The following is a 15,022-nucleotide window of genomic DNA, read 5'->3' as shown; positions in this document are numbered from 1 at the left end:
AGAGCGGGACACTTGTGTTGGGGCCTGCACCGGTGTTGATGCGTGCTTGTGGGCTATGCCAATCGTTGCCTCCTCGTGGATGCGGTGATTTGCGTGGCGCGCGCGCGGGGTGCGGGTAGGTGGTGAAGCCCACGTACGTCTGAGTCACGGAGAGGAAAGTAAAAAAAGAAAAGGGAAGAATAAGGCAACTCTTCTATATATGGACGACATGCACATGCATGCACACACACACACACACACATGTATGTATGTATATATATATATATATATAACGGTGTATGTATATGTATTTACGCAAGTATCAGCAGTACATGTATCATGTGTATGTAGAGATGCAGAGAGGAAAAGTCACGAAGAGAGCGAGCCTCACAAAACGGGGCGTGTGCGTGTGTGCGTGTGTGCGAGGAGAAAAAGAAAGGGGAAGGAGGAGGAAGAGTGGAAGTCCCCATGAGCCGCTCAAAACTGTCAATCGACCACACGCGCAAAACGGTGTCTCATCTCTTCACCGTAGCTTCTCTGAGATACGCAGTGCCCCTTTCGTTGCCCGCATGGCGGGCAGGTGCTTCTTCTTGTCTCTCGTGTTGTCTGTGTGAACGTTCGTGTACCGCACGTGCCTCCCCTCCCCACACGTTCGCTCGCCCTCTCGCCGTGTAGGTGGTGGGCACGCCGCCCAATATATCAGAAGAAGCGGCGGCTGCAGTAACAGCGCCAACACAGGAGCGTCCTGTGCGGACGCACATCCATACACACACGCACACGCGCAGGGCTCTCTTCACGCATGTTTCACGAGGCGGGTGCAGAGGGAGGCACAGCAACCGCACGAACCTCCCTCATTACCCCCTCTCGAAATCTGGACAGCTGCGCGACGATGCGTTGGAGTCGCCTATTCTCCACGGCAGCGCGCTCACACTCCATTAACAGGGCCTGCGTGCTCTGCAGATGCAGCTCGGGCAGCGCCACAGGGCCCGGCACCGGAGACACGTCCGTCCCCACTTGGAGAGCAACTTCTGTAGCGATAGAAGTCTGCACCGGAATGTCTTGAAGGGCACCCGCGGCAGGCCACATCACCGTACTGTCCTCCGATGCATAGCCCACCACATCCGCCTGTGGCCACGCCTCCTTGCGCTCCACCGAGGTGGAAGCCGCCCCTAACTCGCCATCATCTTTCCTGTGATGATTCTCTCCACACGACGCGTCACCACCAGCACCAGCAGCGACCCGGTCCTCCTTCAAGCGTTGCACCTCCGCCTCCAACGCACGACGCTGCAACTCACCATTCTCCACAACATTTCGCACTTTCGCCTTCCACTCATCCATCTTTGCCCGAAATGCCTTCATCGAGACAGCCGCGTCGTCGCGCTCGCGCTCCGCGGTCTCTAGCGTCTTCTGCAGACGGTGCACCTCCACGCGCAGCGCCTCCGTCTCCGCGGCATGCTCAGCAGCGCAAGCGCTCAGGGTAGCCTCGCGGTCCTCCTTGGCCGCAGCGGCGGCGGCGCGCAGCTCATCGATTTCGCAGTTTAGCTCCGTGATCTGCCTCTTGAACACCGCGCGGTAAGACTCCACCTCCGACCTGTCGGCCTCCTGCACCAAATCGCGCTCGCGCTTCCCGGCCTCTAGCGCCTTCTGCAGACGGTCCACCTCCGCGCGCAGCGCCTCCGCCTCCGCAGAAAGCTCAGCCTTACAAGCGTGATCAACACTGGTGGCAGTCCCTAGCGCTGCCAGCTGCGACTCGAGGTCCTGAATGCGGCTTTTATCTGCCAGCCTGGCCGTTTCGGCCTGCTCCTTCCACGAAGCTAGCTGCATGCGCACGGCTTCCTGGAGAACTTCAGGTGGAATCCCGGCTGCAGTTATCGGTGCGGGGGGCAGAGAAAACGTGTTGTCGGACAACTCTTCTGAGAGAGTGGAGGGCGGCGGTCTGAGCGCTGCCGGCGGTGCGCTCATCAAGTTTTCCGTGGTCAATGTGGCAGCGGCGGACGGCAACGGTGCATGGAATACCGAAGGGCGCTGCTCTTGAGGCTGAGACTGAGCTTGTTGAGGCTCTTCCCAAACGCTGTGGAGCTCTTGCGGAGGAGCAGATACCGGTGCCTGCAGCTGCTGAAGCTGGGTAGCCATGTAAGACGCACCAGCGTCAGGTGAGGGTGCCGCGGTTACTCCGAAAGGCGCGTTGAACGGAGCGGAAGACGGCGATGATTCGTATGATGTGGCCGCGGCCGCGGCCAGTTGAGCTTCGAGGCCGCGGATGCGCTCCTGGTCAGCTGTCATGACGGCAATAACCTTCGTTTTCCACGCATCCACCTTCGCCTGAAGTTGGCCATATTCACGCTGCCTCTCAAGCAGCTGCTCTTCCAGCTCCGAGACACGCAAGGTGTGCTGGAGCTGCTCTTCCTCTCCTGTCTTCTGCAGTTGCAGCAGCTGCGATGTGGAAGCAGTGGCGGGTGTGTGAGTATCAGATCCAGCTAAGAAGGCTGGTGTTGCCGTGCTCGAGTTGTGCGGAGGGGTGCTCGGGTTGGCGTGCAGGTGCCGCGAGAGGCTCTCCTCCGCGGACGTGCCGGTGAGACTTTCGATAAACGACTCCATGGCCGATATGCGCGTGTTCTTCTCGCGGATCTGAGTCGCCTGCCTCTTGGCGATTTCAATGAGGTCCTCGCGCGGCATGCGGCCGAGGTCGACGACATGCGTCCGCGGTGATGACATCCTTTTCCGAGCCGCTGTTACTGGATATATATATATATATATTTCCTGCCTTACCCTCCAAGGCTACACGCACGTGCGTTCGTTTTTTCTCTTGTTGGGCACGTGTGTGTGTGTGTGTGTGTGTGTGGTGGGGGGGAGGCACAGCGGGGCAGAGGGGACGCTGGTGACGGTAAAGCATGGGGGGGGGGGCTGTGTCTGGTCCCTCTCCTCTCCCCCCATGCAGGGTGGGGGGAGAGGGCATAGCCGCCGCGCAGGTGATGCGTCTTGTGTGGACGCCCGTGTTGGTGTGTGTGTGTGTGTGTGTATGTATGCCAGAACTACGGCAAGGTGGGAGAGAGGGAGGAAGAGAGAGAAACAGGCAAGAGCAGCTCACCGTCGCCACGCGGAAAGCAACCCCAAGCCATCCCACGCCCCCCCCGCACCCCATCATTCCCATCACACACACACACACACACAGAGCCACACGCACAAGGGCCACCGCGATCCTCACATTCCCCCCTTTTCCCTTTTCTAATGCGGCTTCATCGAAGAACGACACACACACACGCACGCCCACGCACGCACGCACGCTAAAGATTACGCAATGGGTGACACTGTCCCCACCACCGTCACATCAATCGTGCAGTCAAGGAAGGCTTCGGACTCCGAGTCGTCAGCTGCCTCGCCAGCCTCCTCGCGCAGTCGCTTGCCCGCGTTGGCATGAGCGGCACCGTTGGTAACCGTGCGGTTGGCAGCCGCGCCAGCGCCACCGGTCCTGCTGCAGGGAACGACGGTGAAGCTCAGTCGCACCCGCTCCATCTGCGTGCGCAAGTCGATCCTGGCGAAGGCGGAGGCGAAGACACCTGCAATGGCGCCTCGGCCTGCCCCGCGAGCCTGTGCGCTGACAGCACGGTTGTCACGCGGCGTCGACGGCAGCGTCGAAGCACCAGCATGCGCCAATGTGGCCGAGGACACCATCGCAGGACCTGATGGAGCAGGCGCAGCGGCACCGTCAAACCGCAGCGGAATCACAGCGACGACGTACGACCGCGGCGCGCTGTTCAGCTCCCCGCGAACGTGCGCATGCACAACGATATCAGCCATCAGTGCATCGCCAGGAGGCAGAGACGACGGCAGACCCTTTCTGTGCGGCAGCTGCCGCTGCTGCTGCTGCTGCCCATGTTTGACGACGCCGTTGCTCTTGGAAGTGGATGGCTTCACCGGCACAAGTCGCGCGTGAATGCCACTGACCTGCAAGGTGGACTTGCCAACCGGGTAAGGTACCGCCAGCGTCCACGCGGCCGTGTTCGCTACACACGCATCTCTCAGCGATGGGATCTGGAAGCCCAACGCGATCGGCCTCATCTTCCACACAGAGAGAGAGCCGAGTCTGGCGTGAACGACGACGGTGTCCGCAGGGCAGATGAACGCTGATGTACGAGTGAAGGATACAGGAGGAGAGGGGGAGGGGAGAAGGCCTCGCGGTTCTTCCGAAGCTCACGCAGACGACCGACGCCACCAACGCGGAAGAGATGCGTGACGTTCCGGTGGGCAGAACACGAAGAGTGAGGGAAGAGAGATAAACCGAGCAGTGCAGGAGAAAAGGTGGACGGCGACTGGGTGGGTGCTTGGCGAGATGACGAAGATGAAGCCAAGAGAGAGAAGTACACACACACGCACGCGCGCGGAACTGACGCCACCACTCCCGGCGTGAGCGAAAAGAGAGACTGCGGCACCCATGCTGATCCGCACAGCATAGAAGCTACGCATGCGTGCATGTATGTGCATGTTTGGGTGGATAAGGGGGGAGGGAGAGGGGTTGGTGGCTCGCGTTGGTTGCCCTATCACTCTTCGATTTGCTTTCCCCGTCAACTGTGTCATCACCCTATAACCTCACGTAGACCTCATCGCACGTGCGTACATACGTGTGTATGCGCGTGTTCGCATATTTCGGCATCGCCGTCCCCTGTGGACGTCGTCCGCCCTCTCGCTGTCTCTCCACAGCCCAGGAAGGCAACGGCGGCATGCTGCACGCGAAGCACCTGTGTGCCTCGTGATGGAGATTACTCCGTGATCGCATGGTGGGCACGCGCGCGGGGGGGGGGGGGGGGGTGCTTGTTCTGGCTCACAGTTTTTTTTTACGTCGATCATCTGTTACGCGTTCAACTCGCGGCACACACACAAGAAAAGGCGCCCGTTCCGCCTCCGCAACAACCCCTTCGTGACGCCATCTCTTTCCGGTTACTCGTCATCGGACAGATCGTCGTGTTCCCCATCATCACTCGTCTCCATGACGTCCATGGCCACGCTGCCATCCTCCTCGTCCTCGTCAGCGGCACGCTCATAGTAGCCCGTCAGGTGCACCGTCGGGTAGGCAGCGGTGGCCTCTGCCCCAGCACCGTGAGCACCTGCCGCGGTCTTGTTGCACTTCTGATTCCGCCCCGCCTTCTTACCTGCATGCGCGGCTGGCGAGGGTGACGACGACGCAGCAGCGGCAGCCGTGGATCCGGTCTGCGGCACGAGCACAAACGACACTGGCTTAGAGAAGAGAAGCTGCAAGGGGCAGTACGTGATATGCTGCGCCGGGGATAAAGAGCAGACGGCAAAGCGAGTGGGCAGACCGTGGCCCTGCACGCACAGTGTCACAGGGCTGTACGCCTTGGCTGCCACAGCTGGAAACAAAGACGCGCCAGCGTCCGTTGACTGCTGTGGCGGCACCACACTCGTGACGGCGCACTGCGTGATGACGAGCGTCGTTCCTTTGGGTATGGTGAAGCTCACCGGGACCCCGTCCGGCTTCAGCTCCGCCCCAAAGAAGCAGTTCAACATCCTGTCCTGCGTCCCTGCGCGCAGTGTGTGTGTGTGTGTGACCAGGTACGTTATCGCGCTTCCCGTGATTGGCTGACGTCGATGTCCACCACCACTTACGTTCCGCTTTTATGTGTCGATTGGCGGTGATGTGGAGCCGCCGCAAATGGGAGCGGAGGGAAGTTGAGGTGGCGGTGGCGGGGAGCAGTGCAGACGTGCCCACAAGCAGGCGAGTAGGCACACGCACGCACGCACGCACACTGCGCATGGCGCGTGTCCGATTTGGGACGCAAGATGAACACCAAAAGAAGGAGAAAAGGGAGACAATAGTCAGAGGAGGAGGAGGGGGTGCGATCATGCACAGCAATGGGCGTGCGCACGCCTTCTGGCACCCCTGCCTGCGAGGGAGGGAGGTGGGAAGACCTCCACGGAAGTGCGCTGACACGGCACACGAGTCCAAAGAATGAGCTACAGAAAGCATACCGCAGAGACACACACGCATGGTAATCCTCGTCGGCGCTGGAGGTGCCGAAACCGCTTCGGCCGCCCTGCTGCGTGCGCACATCGATTAGGTTTTCGTACTTCTCTTCCCCTTGCTTCGGGGGATCCCGTGCTGACGCGGCGCCGCCCTCTCTCCCTCGCATCTCGCCTTCGCTGCTCCCGTCCTCTGACACCACGAAACGAGAACGGGAATAGAGAGATAGAGAGAGGGGGGCGGGGAGATGCACAGACACCACAGGCGGGGACGAACTACGCGATGGCCTGCGGAGGGGTCCCGGAAACCGCAATGAAGGGGAAGACGGGGAGGGGGGAGCGCGTGCGACCGTCCCGCTCACAAGCGCAGACATACATACGTGCCCGCATACGCCGGGCAAGCACACCGCCGCTCTTGACACAACGCCCTCAAAACGTTTTACAGCAGGGACCCACCGCCTTCTCTTCACTGACTCAGGCCCACCTCACTCTTCTCAGCACCCGTCTCCCCCCCACCACCACCACCACCAGAGCCGCACAACCTCCAGGCATACCTCTGTCGCCGGCCGCTAGGAGAGCGGTGTGTAGCCGATGACATCATTGACTCCAATTTTCTCCAGCGCACCTTCTACGCGTCATCACGACAATCTCCGGTGCCACATGAGAGCGGTGGTAGGCAGGGGGGAAGAGCGGGAGAGCGGGAGAGCGGGAGAGGTTCAACGCAGCAGAGCGAAGGAGGAGAGAGCGCACGAAGGTCCCAGGCGCACACCCGCTCACACATGCGCACGACAACGCGAGCAGAGACGGGCCCGAATAGAAAAAGGAAAAGACTCTGCAAGCACTTTGAGGGACAGAGAGGCGACGGCGACGCAGAGGAAGAGGGGGGGGGAATGGGATACTCACACGCACACGCCTGCACAGCGAGAAAAAGCGTGAGGTGGGGGAGAGGGGGGTAGAGTGGGGGGGGGTGCTGCGATGCCAGAAATGAGTGCGGAGGCAGGAACGGCGGGAGGAGGGGGGGACTTTTACATCTGGCCCTGGTAGTTGGGGCCACCGCCGCCCTCGGGCACCGTCCAGTTGATGTTCTGCGTCGGATCCTTGATGTCGCACGCCTTGCAGTGGAGGCAGTTCTGTGCGTTGATCACCAACTTGTCGCTGACGAACTCGTACACACCAGCTGGGCAGAAGCGCGCCTCCGGCCCTGCATACGTCTTTAGGTTCACCTCCTCGGCAACCTTGGAGTCCTTCAGGCGCAGATGGCACGGCTGGTCAGCACTGTGGGCCGTCCCGCTACGGCTGTGGTTGGTAAGCAGGTCGAAGGTGAGCGTGTCGTCCGGCTTCGGGTACTCAATCTCCACGCATTCTTTCGCCGGTTTCAACGACAAGTTGTCTGGTGTGGTGTGCTTCAGCGTCCACGGTTCGCGGCCGTGCAGCAGGAGTGAGGTAATGCCGGTGTAGAGCATCCCCCACTTGAAGCTCTTGTGGAAGCTCTGCCGCACGTTGCGCACCGTGTAGAGCTCGTTGTACAGCCAGCTGCTACGGAAGTAGTCGTCGTAGCTCTTGCATTCCACGCCGCTGGCCCCCTCCTCCTTGCCGCCCTTGAAGGCGTCCTCGTAGACGGCCTCGGCAGCCAGCATGCCAGACTTCATGGCTGTGTGCGTGCCCTTGATCTTTGGAAGGTTCAAAAAACCAGCGCAGTCCCCCACCAGCACGCCGCCGGGGAAGTGCAGCCTCGGCAACGCGCTGAAGCCGCCCTCGACCAACGTGCGCGCACCGTACAGGATCGGTCGGCCGCCCTCTAGCTGCCCTCGAATGAGGTCATGCGTCTTCCACTTCTGCATCTCCATGTACGGCCGGCAGTACGGGTTCGAGTAGTCGAGGCCGACCACGTAACCGCACGAAATGAGGCCGTCACCGTAGTGGTAGAGGAAGGAGCCGCCGTAGGTGTTGTCGTGCCCCTTGTCTGTCGTCGGCCACCCCACCGTGTGCATGACGGTGCCTGGGTGGTGCCGCTCCTTCGGCACCTCCCACACCTCCTTGATGCCGAGTCCGAACGTCTGCGGGTTGTCGGCGGTGCGCAGCCCAAAACGCTTCTCCAACTGCTTCGTGCAGGATCCGCGGCAGCCCTCGGCGAAGATGGTCTGCTTTGCGCGGAAGATCATCCCGGGCTCGTAGTGCGCCGTCTTCCGTCCGTTCTTGTCGACACCCCTGTCATTCAGCTGCACCCCCGTCACGGCCCCGGTCGCCTCGTCAACGACGACGTCCGCCGCCGCAAAGCCGGGGTAGATCTCCACCCCGAGCGCCTCGGCCTGCTCGCCAAGCCACTTGCACATGCCGCCGAGAGACGTGATGTAGTTGCCGCGATTGTGCAGCGTCGAGGGCAGCCACGGCACCTTCACGCTTCGTGACGGTCCTATCAGCACATGAAAGGCGTCGGACGTGACGGGTGTCATGCTGGCAAGAAGGGATCCCTCCTGCTCACGCCACCCGGGCAGCAACTCATCCAGCCCGTGAGGCTCCACACAGGCGCCGGAGAGCGTGTGGGCGCCAATCTCGCTGCCCTTTTCGACGAGGCCGACGCGGAAAGAGTCCCTCTGGTCCCCGGCGAGCTGCTTCAGCCGAATGGCAGCCGAGAGCCCCGAAGGACCACCGCCCACAATGACAACGGCGAACTCCTCGACGTCGCGGTGCACCTCAGACCCCGCAGCCGCCGCGGCAGAGGCACACAAGTAGCGCGACGTCCAGCGAAGCATGATGACGCAGCACAGATGTGCTATCCTACGAGCGATGCGCAGCACGAGAGCGTGTGCGTGTGCGTGTGCACACCACGGAAGCGCGGGTTCGAGGTGGGGAGAGAGAAACAGAGACGACGACAACGATGTGTGAAGCCTGAAAGTCAAGAATAGGCAACACGGCACGGCGCGCACAACGTAGGCGAGCGAGCGAGCAAGTAAGAGAAAGCAAAGCAAGGAGGGAGAGAACGGAACACGTACGCGAAGGTGTCGCTGCGGTGCGTGTATGGGGTGTGTCGGTAAGGGTGTGGTGGGTGCTTGCGCCAACACGTGTATGTGCGTGTGTATGACGTTCAGTGACTCGTGACGCAAGGCAGCACAGAAGATGAGCGCGCGCAAGGGGAGGAGCAGAGAGGTGCGGCGTGGGAGGCGCACGGCGATGGAGCAGCAGCAGCAGAGAAGGAAGACGCAGCAGCGAGATATCGCCGTCGCCTCGTTCTTGCCCTCGTGGTCGTCTGCGATTTGGCGCGCGTGCGTTCTGTGTGAAAGAGGGAGAGGAGGAGGAGGTCTCCGTGCGCACGTCTATGTTTGTTGTTCAGCGACTTGCGCGGGTGGGGGAAGGGAGGACGACGATGGTGGCTGAGGCGAACCGTGGAGGGTCCCAAACACCGGAGGCCGACACACACACACACACAGCAATGTGTGTGTGTGAGAGAGAGGGATGCAGGCCGGCTGCCGTGGACGTGCGCGGAGTCGTGCGTGCGTGCACGTCGCTGCACAAAAGGGGGGAAGGGGGGGGAACATGGAAAGACTCGATGTGTGCGAGTCCTCATTGGCCCTCTGGCTTGTTGCTGGTGGGCGTGTGTGTGTGTGTGTGTGCGCGCACGCGTGACAGATCGAGCTGAGCGGAAAGTGAAAAAGACAAGCTGCCCTTCACCTGAACAACAGAGAAGCCCAAGCAGTGCGAAGCGCGGCGAGAGAGAAGGAGCAGGACCCGAGGGCACGGGGAGGTGTCGTAGCAGCGACAGAGCAACTCCTCGGACGCCCTGCAAGTCTCGTCAGCGCCTTCACCGCCACGCCGCCCGCTCCCACCACACAGACACACACACACACCCACACACACACACATCCAACGACAACGCACGCACACACAGCGGAGAACGCTGCTAGGCCACGTGATGTCGAACAAGAAGCCCGATGACAACCACGGAGATGGCGCCGTACAGCACCGCGTCCTCCAACGGCTTGTACCATGAGAGCATCGTCCCCGAAGCGTCCACGGCGTTCTCTATGAGGCGGTTCCACATCACTTGAAGCGTGGTGGTCAGCGTGCTCAGTGGTCTGTGAAGGACGTCGCGCTTGCCCTGATACACCCGATCCGCACCCCCAGCACCGGTCGATAGCGTGACGTCCACTTCATCAGTCCCTGCCTCCACCATGGAGGATGCCGAGTGGGCCGAGGCCGCAGGTGAATCAACAAGCGACGCGGACGACTCCAACTGCGGCAGAAGCCGAGAAATGCCGAAGTGTCGCAGAGACCACTGCACGTTGAGCACCGCCAAGGCGACCTGCACCGCCATCGAACCCCGCTCCTCTTGCCTAAGCGAAGCCGTGTAGTACTTCCATGCGAGGTACACGTCGACGCCTCGCGCCATCGGGTCCGCGCTGGCACGGTTCCACGCGCTTGCGGCGGCCTTGAGAGCGAGGTGGGAGGCCGGCGATGCCCGCAGATACTCGGGCGGGTTTGAATGCACCTTCCACTCGGCCCCTACCGAGGCGCTGGTGTAGTGCCGCACCACCTCAGAACGCTCCATCACCTCCTGCGCAGACATGCCCCGCACCACCCGCGTCGCGCGAGGGGCCTTGTGCAGGCCCAGCTGATACATGAAGCCCACATTGAAGAGTGCCTGCGCGTTATGATGATGATCGCCAGCGATGCGGTAGTACGCCAGTGCACGCTCCATGTCCACCCCGTACTCTGGGGACTCGCCATAGTAGTAGAAGTTGCCAAGGCGCAGATACGCAGCCCCGAGTGTCGTGTGCGTGTGCGTGTGATGCAGCACAGTGCGCTGCAGCAGGTGGTAGAGCAGCGCACTGGTGGCCGCCTCGCCGGAGAGGTACTGCGACGTCCCTCCTGGAGCGGAGGTCAAAGGCCAAAAAAGAGGGACCGCACCGCCCTTGCCGGCGTGCCTGCCATGTGGCAGTGGCGTGTCCGCCACCTCAAGGTAGTCATCCACGTACTGGACGGCCAACCAGGAAGCGGCCGCGTCGCCCGTCTCGGCCAGGCTGAGCAGCTCAACGAAGGAAGCCAGTGACGTAGTGGTCGGGCCTTCGTCCTCGTCGGAGGACACCAGCGACTCCTCCACAGCGTGCAGGCGGTCAAGGATGCCGGCGAGCAGCACTCGATACTGAGCCTCCGATCGCGGCCGCACAAAGCCGTCGAGACGGTCCACACCATCGCCGTCGTCGGCGCCGTCGCCATCGTCCTCGCTCCCGCTGCCATCCTGCGATGGCACGCGGCTGGCCCGCGTCTCCTCCAGCAGCCGTGCGTCGCGGCCTCCGTCGACACCCACCTTCCCTTTCACCTGGCCATGACGCTCCTGTTGTCCCTGCACATCTGGATTCTCAGCGCCCACGCCGGCGCCACCACCCGAGTAGCGGCTGCCTGGCGCGCGGTGCTGCCAAGTGCCAAAGGACGCGGTGCGCTGGTACAGCGCCAGTGCCCGCTCGCACTCTGCCGCCGGTAGGGCGCCACCATCCTCGGTGGCCTCGCTCAGTATGTTCGCTAGCTGCCACTGCGCGAGCACGCTGCCTTGCTTCGCCGCCCTTTCGAAGAGACGACGCGCCTGCTTCTTGTCTGACGTCACGCCGCGACCGTGCAGAAAAAGGACCCCGAGGTTGTACAGTCCCTCAGCGCAGTGGCTGCGGTAGAAGTACTGCGCCGCCGTCGCGAAGTCCGGCGGTCCGTTCGACGGCGGCGCCGCAGCCTCGTCGCTACTGCCCGGCGCCTTTGTCGCGTTGCTGCCGGCGCCGGTCGCGCTGTGCTGCTTGTCTTGATAGAGGTACCCTATAGCGTGGAGGAAGCCCATCCCATTCAGGGACAGCGCATCGTTCTGCAGAGCGCCAAGGCGGAAGTGGTGGAGGGCCCGCCGCAGGTCGGGCAGCAGTGGTGGACTGATGGAAGGGTCGCCGGCCATGTACAGCTGGCCCAGCGCTCCATGCGCTCGTGCGCTACCCTTTCGAGCGGCGGTCTGAAAGTAGGCGGCAGCGCGACGGCCATCGCGCACCACCTGGTAGTCACCCTTGAGGAGCACGTACCCTAGTGTGAGCAGCGCATCCACGTTGCCAACGTCCGCCTGATACTTGAGGCTGATCAGATCCAGCCGGCGCTGCTTGCGCATGTCGGACACGGCGGCGTCGTCGCGGTAGGCGAAAAAGGACATCGACCCGCTGTGGCCACCCTTGCCGCTGCTAACCGTCTTCGCGCCAGCGGTCATCGGCTCGGCACCACCGCCCGAGGCAGCGGCAGTTCCATCGTACGTCATAGCCACCGCGTCCGCCGCCTCGCGGTAGTGCGCCAGCGCGCTCTCGCAGCTCGCCACGACACCGAGGCCCAGCTTGTAGCGGTACCCGAGCGCCATGTGTGCCTCAGGGACAGCCTCCATGGCGGCGAAGGAGTAGTACATGAGCGCATCTCGCTCGCTGCGAGGGACACCGACACCGTAGGCGTGCAGCACGCCGAGAAGCCAGTTCAGCCGCGCATGTCCGTACGGCGCCACATCGCGGGCGCGCTGCACGAAAAGTGTGACGTTCTCGTCCACGTAGAGGGCCTCCAGCGCGTGGTAGTAGAGGTAGGAGAGCGCGAGTCGGGACGGGGGTGGGGATGGAGGGTGCTGCACTTCGTGTTTGTCACGACGATACCGCGTGGCGGTGCTGCCACCGGGCGCGCTGATAGTGGCAAAGGCTGATGAAGAGGATGCAAGCTGCTCCTCGTCCTTTTCCAGCCCATCACCATCGACCTCGTCCAGGTCAACGGCAACCTCTCTGGCAGCGCTCTCTGTCTCCCCCTTGAGGGCAATCTCAGCCGTAGCAGCAGCAGCAGTGTCATCTGGCCCATCCCAAACCTGGGTGACCGCCTCCTCCGACCCTATCACCCCCTCTTCATGACTAATAGTGTCGACATCTGCGACAGGAGTGGCGTCGCCGCGCTCGGCCTGCCCCTCTATCGGCTGCGCATAGGCTGCAGCTTCACTGCTCTCTTCAGAGCTTATCGGCGCATCACCGCCGTCTTGGCCGGCGCCGTTCGCGTGCCGCTCGGCAAGTGCCTGCTCGGTGACAACGGCCGCCGCTTCCACGACGTCAGACTGAGAGTCGTCGGTGCGCAGCGCTCTAGAGCATCCCGTCCCGGACGCCTCCGCAGTCGCCGCGCACGTGGCAGGCTCCGCAGAACTTGCGTGCTCCTCTGCAGTCGACTCCTCCACCGAGGCACCTCCAGTGCCGCCGAGAACCTCATCATCAGCCGTAGTGTCACATGCACCATGCGTGGCACCATCGCCCCCAGCCTCTTGGCCTTCTGTCCACTGCTGGTGCATTCCGAGGTGCACAGGCGCCGGTTGCACCTGCGCCTCCGGGACAGAAGAGGCGTCCAATGACACCCCGCCCTCCACTACCTCGTGAGCGTGAGCTGACCATGTCTGCTGCGGCTCTTCTGAGGTGCTCCCCGTCGTCGGTGCCTCCGGCGAGGCGGGCGTCGCTTCGGGTGTGGATGTTAACGAGGCTTCCTGCTGCACGGCCTCCGCGGCAGCCCCATGCTGCCTCTCCCCTGCCTCGCACGCAGGCGTGCTTTGTGCAATGGTGTGCGCGTCACAGTGGAGAAAAGTGCCCTGCTGGTCTTCGTGCGGCTCCCGGCTATCCCCCTCGAAAGGCGACTGGCTCTCCGCCTGAGCGGCGTCACTTGCGCGGTCTGGCGCAGTGCTTCGGTGAGCCTCCCAGCCCTTGGTCACCCCGGCGGCGCCATCTGAAACCTCGTCCGCTGGCTTCTGAGGCAGGTCGTATGTTTCCTGCACCTCCGCCTGTGGTTGCTGCGATGCCAGTGAGCCCCGTTCCTCCCATGCAAGGGTGGAAGCAGCTGCCTCATCAAACGCGTGCGGTTCATCTAAATGCGCTGGTGTAGCAAGGTCCTCGGGTGGTGGTGGTGCAGGAGGAGAAGCTCTCCACTCCGGCACCGCATCAGCAGAAGCGGCGGTTACACCGACATCGTTGCTGGAAGCAGTGGCGGGCCTTGTAGCCGGAGCTGCAGCAGGTGCGTCATCCGCGTACGGGGCACCTGTGTCGTCTGTGTAAATAGGTGACGACGTAGTGTCTGTCGGCTTTATCGCCTGCTGCTGCTGATGTTGCCAGCCTCCTCCTTCGCCGCTGTGCCGGGCATCGTGTGGTGATGCTTGGCTCGGCACATCCTCTTGTTGCAGCGGCGGCGGCTCAGACCAGTGGCGCTCCGCTACGACAGACTCCTCTGTCGAGGCCTCTGATGGGAGGAGAGAAGCAGAACTCGACACACTGTCGCTCTCTGCAGCCCCTCCTGCTGATACCGTGTCCGTGCACAGCTCAGATGAGTGCCCTACAGCTCCTTCGCAGGGCTCCTGCCGGTGGCGCGTGGACGCTGATACCCCCAATGCTCCGCCGTCGTGATGCAACACCGAGCCCGCCGGTGTAAGCGGGCTATCCGTGGGTGGGTCATGCGGTGCGCCTATATGTGCCGCGGGTGCATGCGCTATCGAGCCAATCGTTTCTGTGCCGCGGACATCCATCGGCTGCCGTGACGCATCATCCTCCGTTTCAGCCAAAACGGGTGGTGTGGCGACGCTTACGAGTATGGCAAGCACCACGACGGCAACCGCAATGCTCCAGAGAAGGCTGCGCCGCAGCTGACCGCCGCGACACCCGCGACACGAGGCACTACGACTGCCCATCGCGACGCCACACAAGCCCACACAGCAGCAGAGAAATATATGCGAGGAAAAAGAAAGGGTCTTCTGATCCTCGTTGGGCTGCTCGCAGTACGCACAGAGAGCACGTCAGCTGCATACGAATAATATAAGGCAACCCCAGTGCACACGTGGGGTGGAGCGAAGGACGTGTGAGGGGGTCTGTGAGTCGGTTGTACGTGTGTGTGTGTGTGTTTTAGGTGGTACTCGTGAAGCACAAGTGAAGAGGGAGGGAGGAAGCAGAGCGAAGGGATGGTGCAGCGTGCCCTTGATGTTGTGTATTTGGCTGCTGCGATGACCGTGACCCCCAGGAAGATCTACCTCGATGCGTTGGGAGAAGGGGGGTGGATG

At 62.3% G+C, this 15,022-nt stretch overlaps 5 protein-coding genes across 5 annotated transcripts; all 5 read right to left on the bottom strand.

The window, feature by feature from the left end:
* Nucleotides 1-783: 783 nt before the first annotated feature.
* Nucleotides 784-2,262, bottom strand: LMXM_07_0620 (conserved hypothetical protein; the record flags this gene model as incomplete). The annotated part of the gene is made up of 1 exon (XM_003872160.1): nt 784-2,262. The coding sequence occupies one exon, from the start codon at nt 2,260-2,262 to the stop codon at nt 784-786; it is 1,479 nt and encodes a 492-aa protein (XP_003872209.1).
* A 1,008-nt stretch (nt 2,263-3,270) lies between these two features.
* LMXM_07_0615 (conserved hypothetical protein) lies at nt 3,271-4,038 on the bottom strand (the record flags this gene model as incomplete). Its single annotated transcript, XM_003872159.1, has 1 exon — nt 3,271-4,038. The coding sequence occupies one exon, from the start codon at nt 4,036-4,038 to the stop codon at nt 3,271-3,273; it is 768 nt and encodes a 255-aa protein (XP_003872208.1).
* Nucleotides 4,039-4,914: 876 nt separating this feature from the next.
* LMXM_07_0610 (conserved hypothetical protein) lies at nt 4,915-5,502 on the bottom strand (the record flags this gene model as incomplete). The annotated part of the gene is made up of 1 exon (XM_003872158.1): nt 4,915-5,502. One exon carries the CDS (start codon nt 5,500-5,502, stop codon nt 4,915-4,917), a length of 588 nt encoding a protein of 195 aa, XP_003872207.1.
* Nucleotides 5,503-6,980: 1,478 nt separating this feature from the next.
* LMXM_07_0600 (putative electron transfer flavoprotein-ubiquinone oxidoreductase) lies at nt 6,981-8,708 on the bottom strand (the record flags this gene model as incomplete). Its single annotated transcript, XM_003872157.1, has 1 exon — nt 6,981-8,708. The coding sequence occupies one exon, from the start codon at nt 8,706-8,708 to the stop codon at nt 6,981-6,983; it is 1,728 nt and encodes a 575-aa protein (XP_003872206.1).
* A 1,145-nt stretch (nt 8,709-9,853) lies between these two features.
* Nucleotides 9,854-14,656, bottom strand: LMXM_07_0590 (conserved hypothetical protein; the record flags this gene model as incomplete). The annotated part of the gene is made up of 1 exon (XM_003872156.1): nt 9,854-14,656. The coding sequence occupies one exon, from the start codon at nt 14,654-14,656 to the stop codon at nt 9,854-9,856; it is 4,803 nt and encodes a 1,600-aa protein (XP_003872205.1).
* Nucleotides 14,657-15,022: the final 366 nt, after the last annotated feature.

This window comes from Leishmania mexicana, chromosome 7, assembly GCF_000234665.1.
Source record: "Leishmania mexicana MHOM/GT/2001/U1103 complete genome, chromosome 7".
Lineage (NCBI taxonomy): Eukaryota > Euglenozoa > Kinetoplastea > Trypanosomatida > Trypanosomatidae > Leishmania > Leishmania mexicana.
Note: the sequence above shows the minus strand (reverse complement) of the source record. Positions and strands in the feature narration are given on the sequence as shown.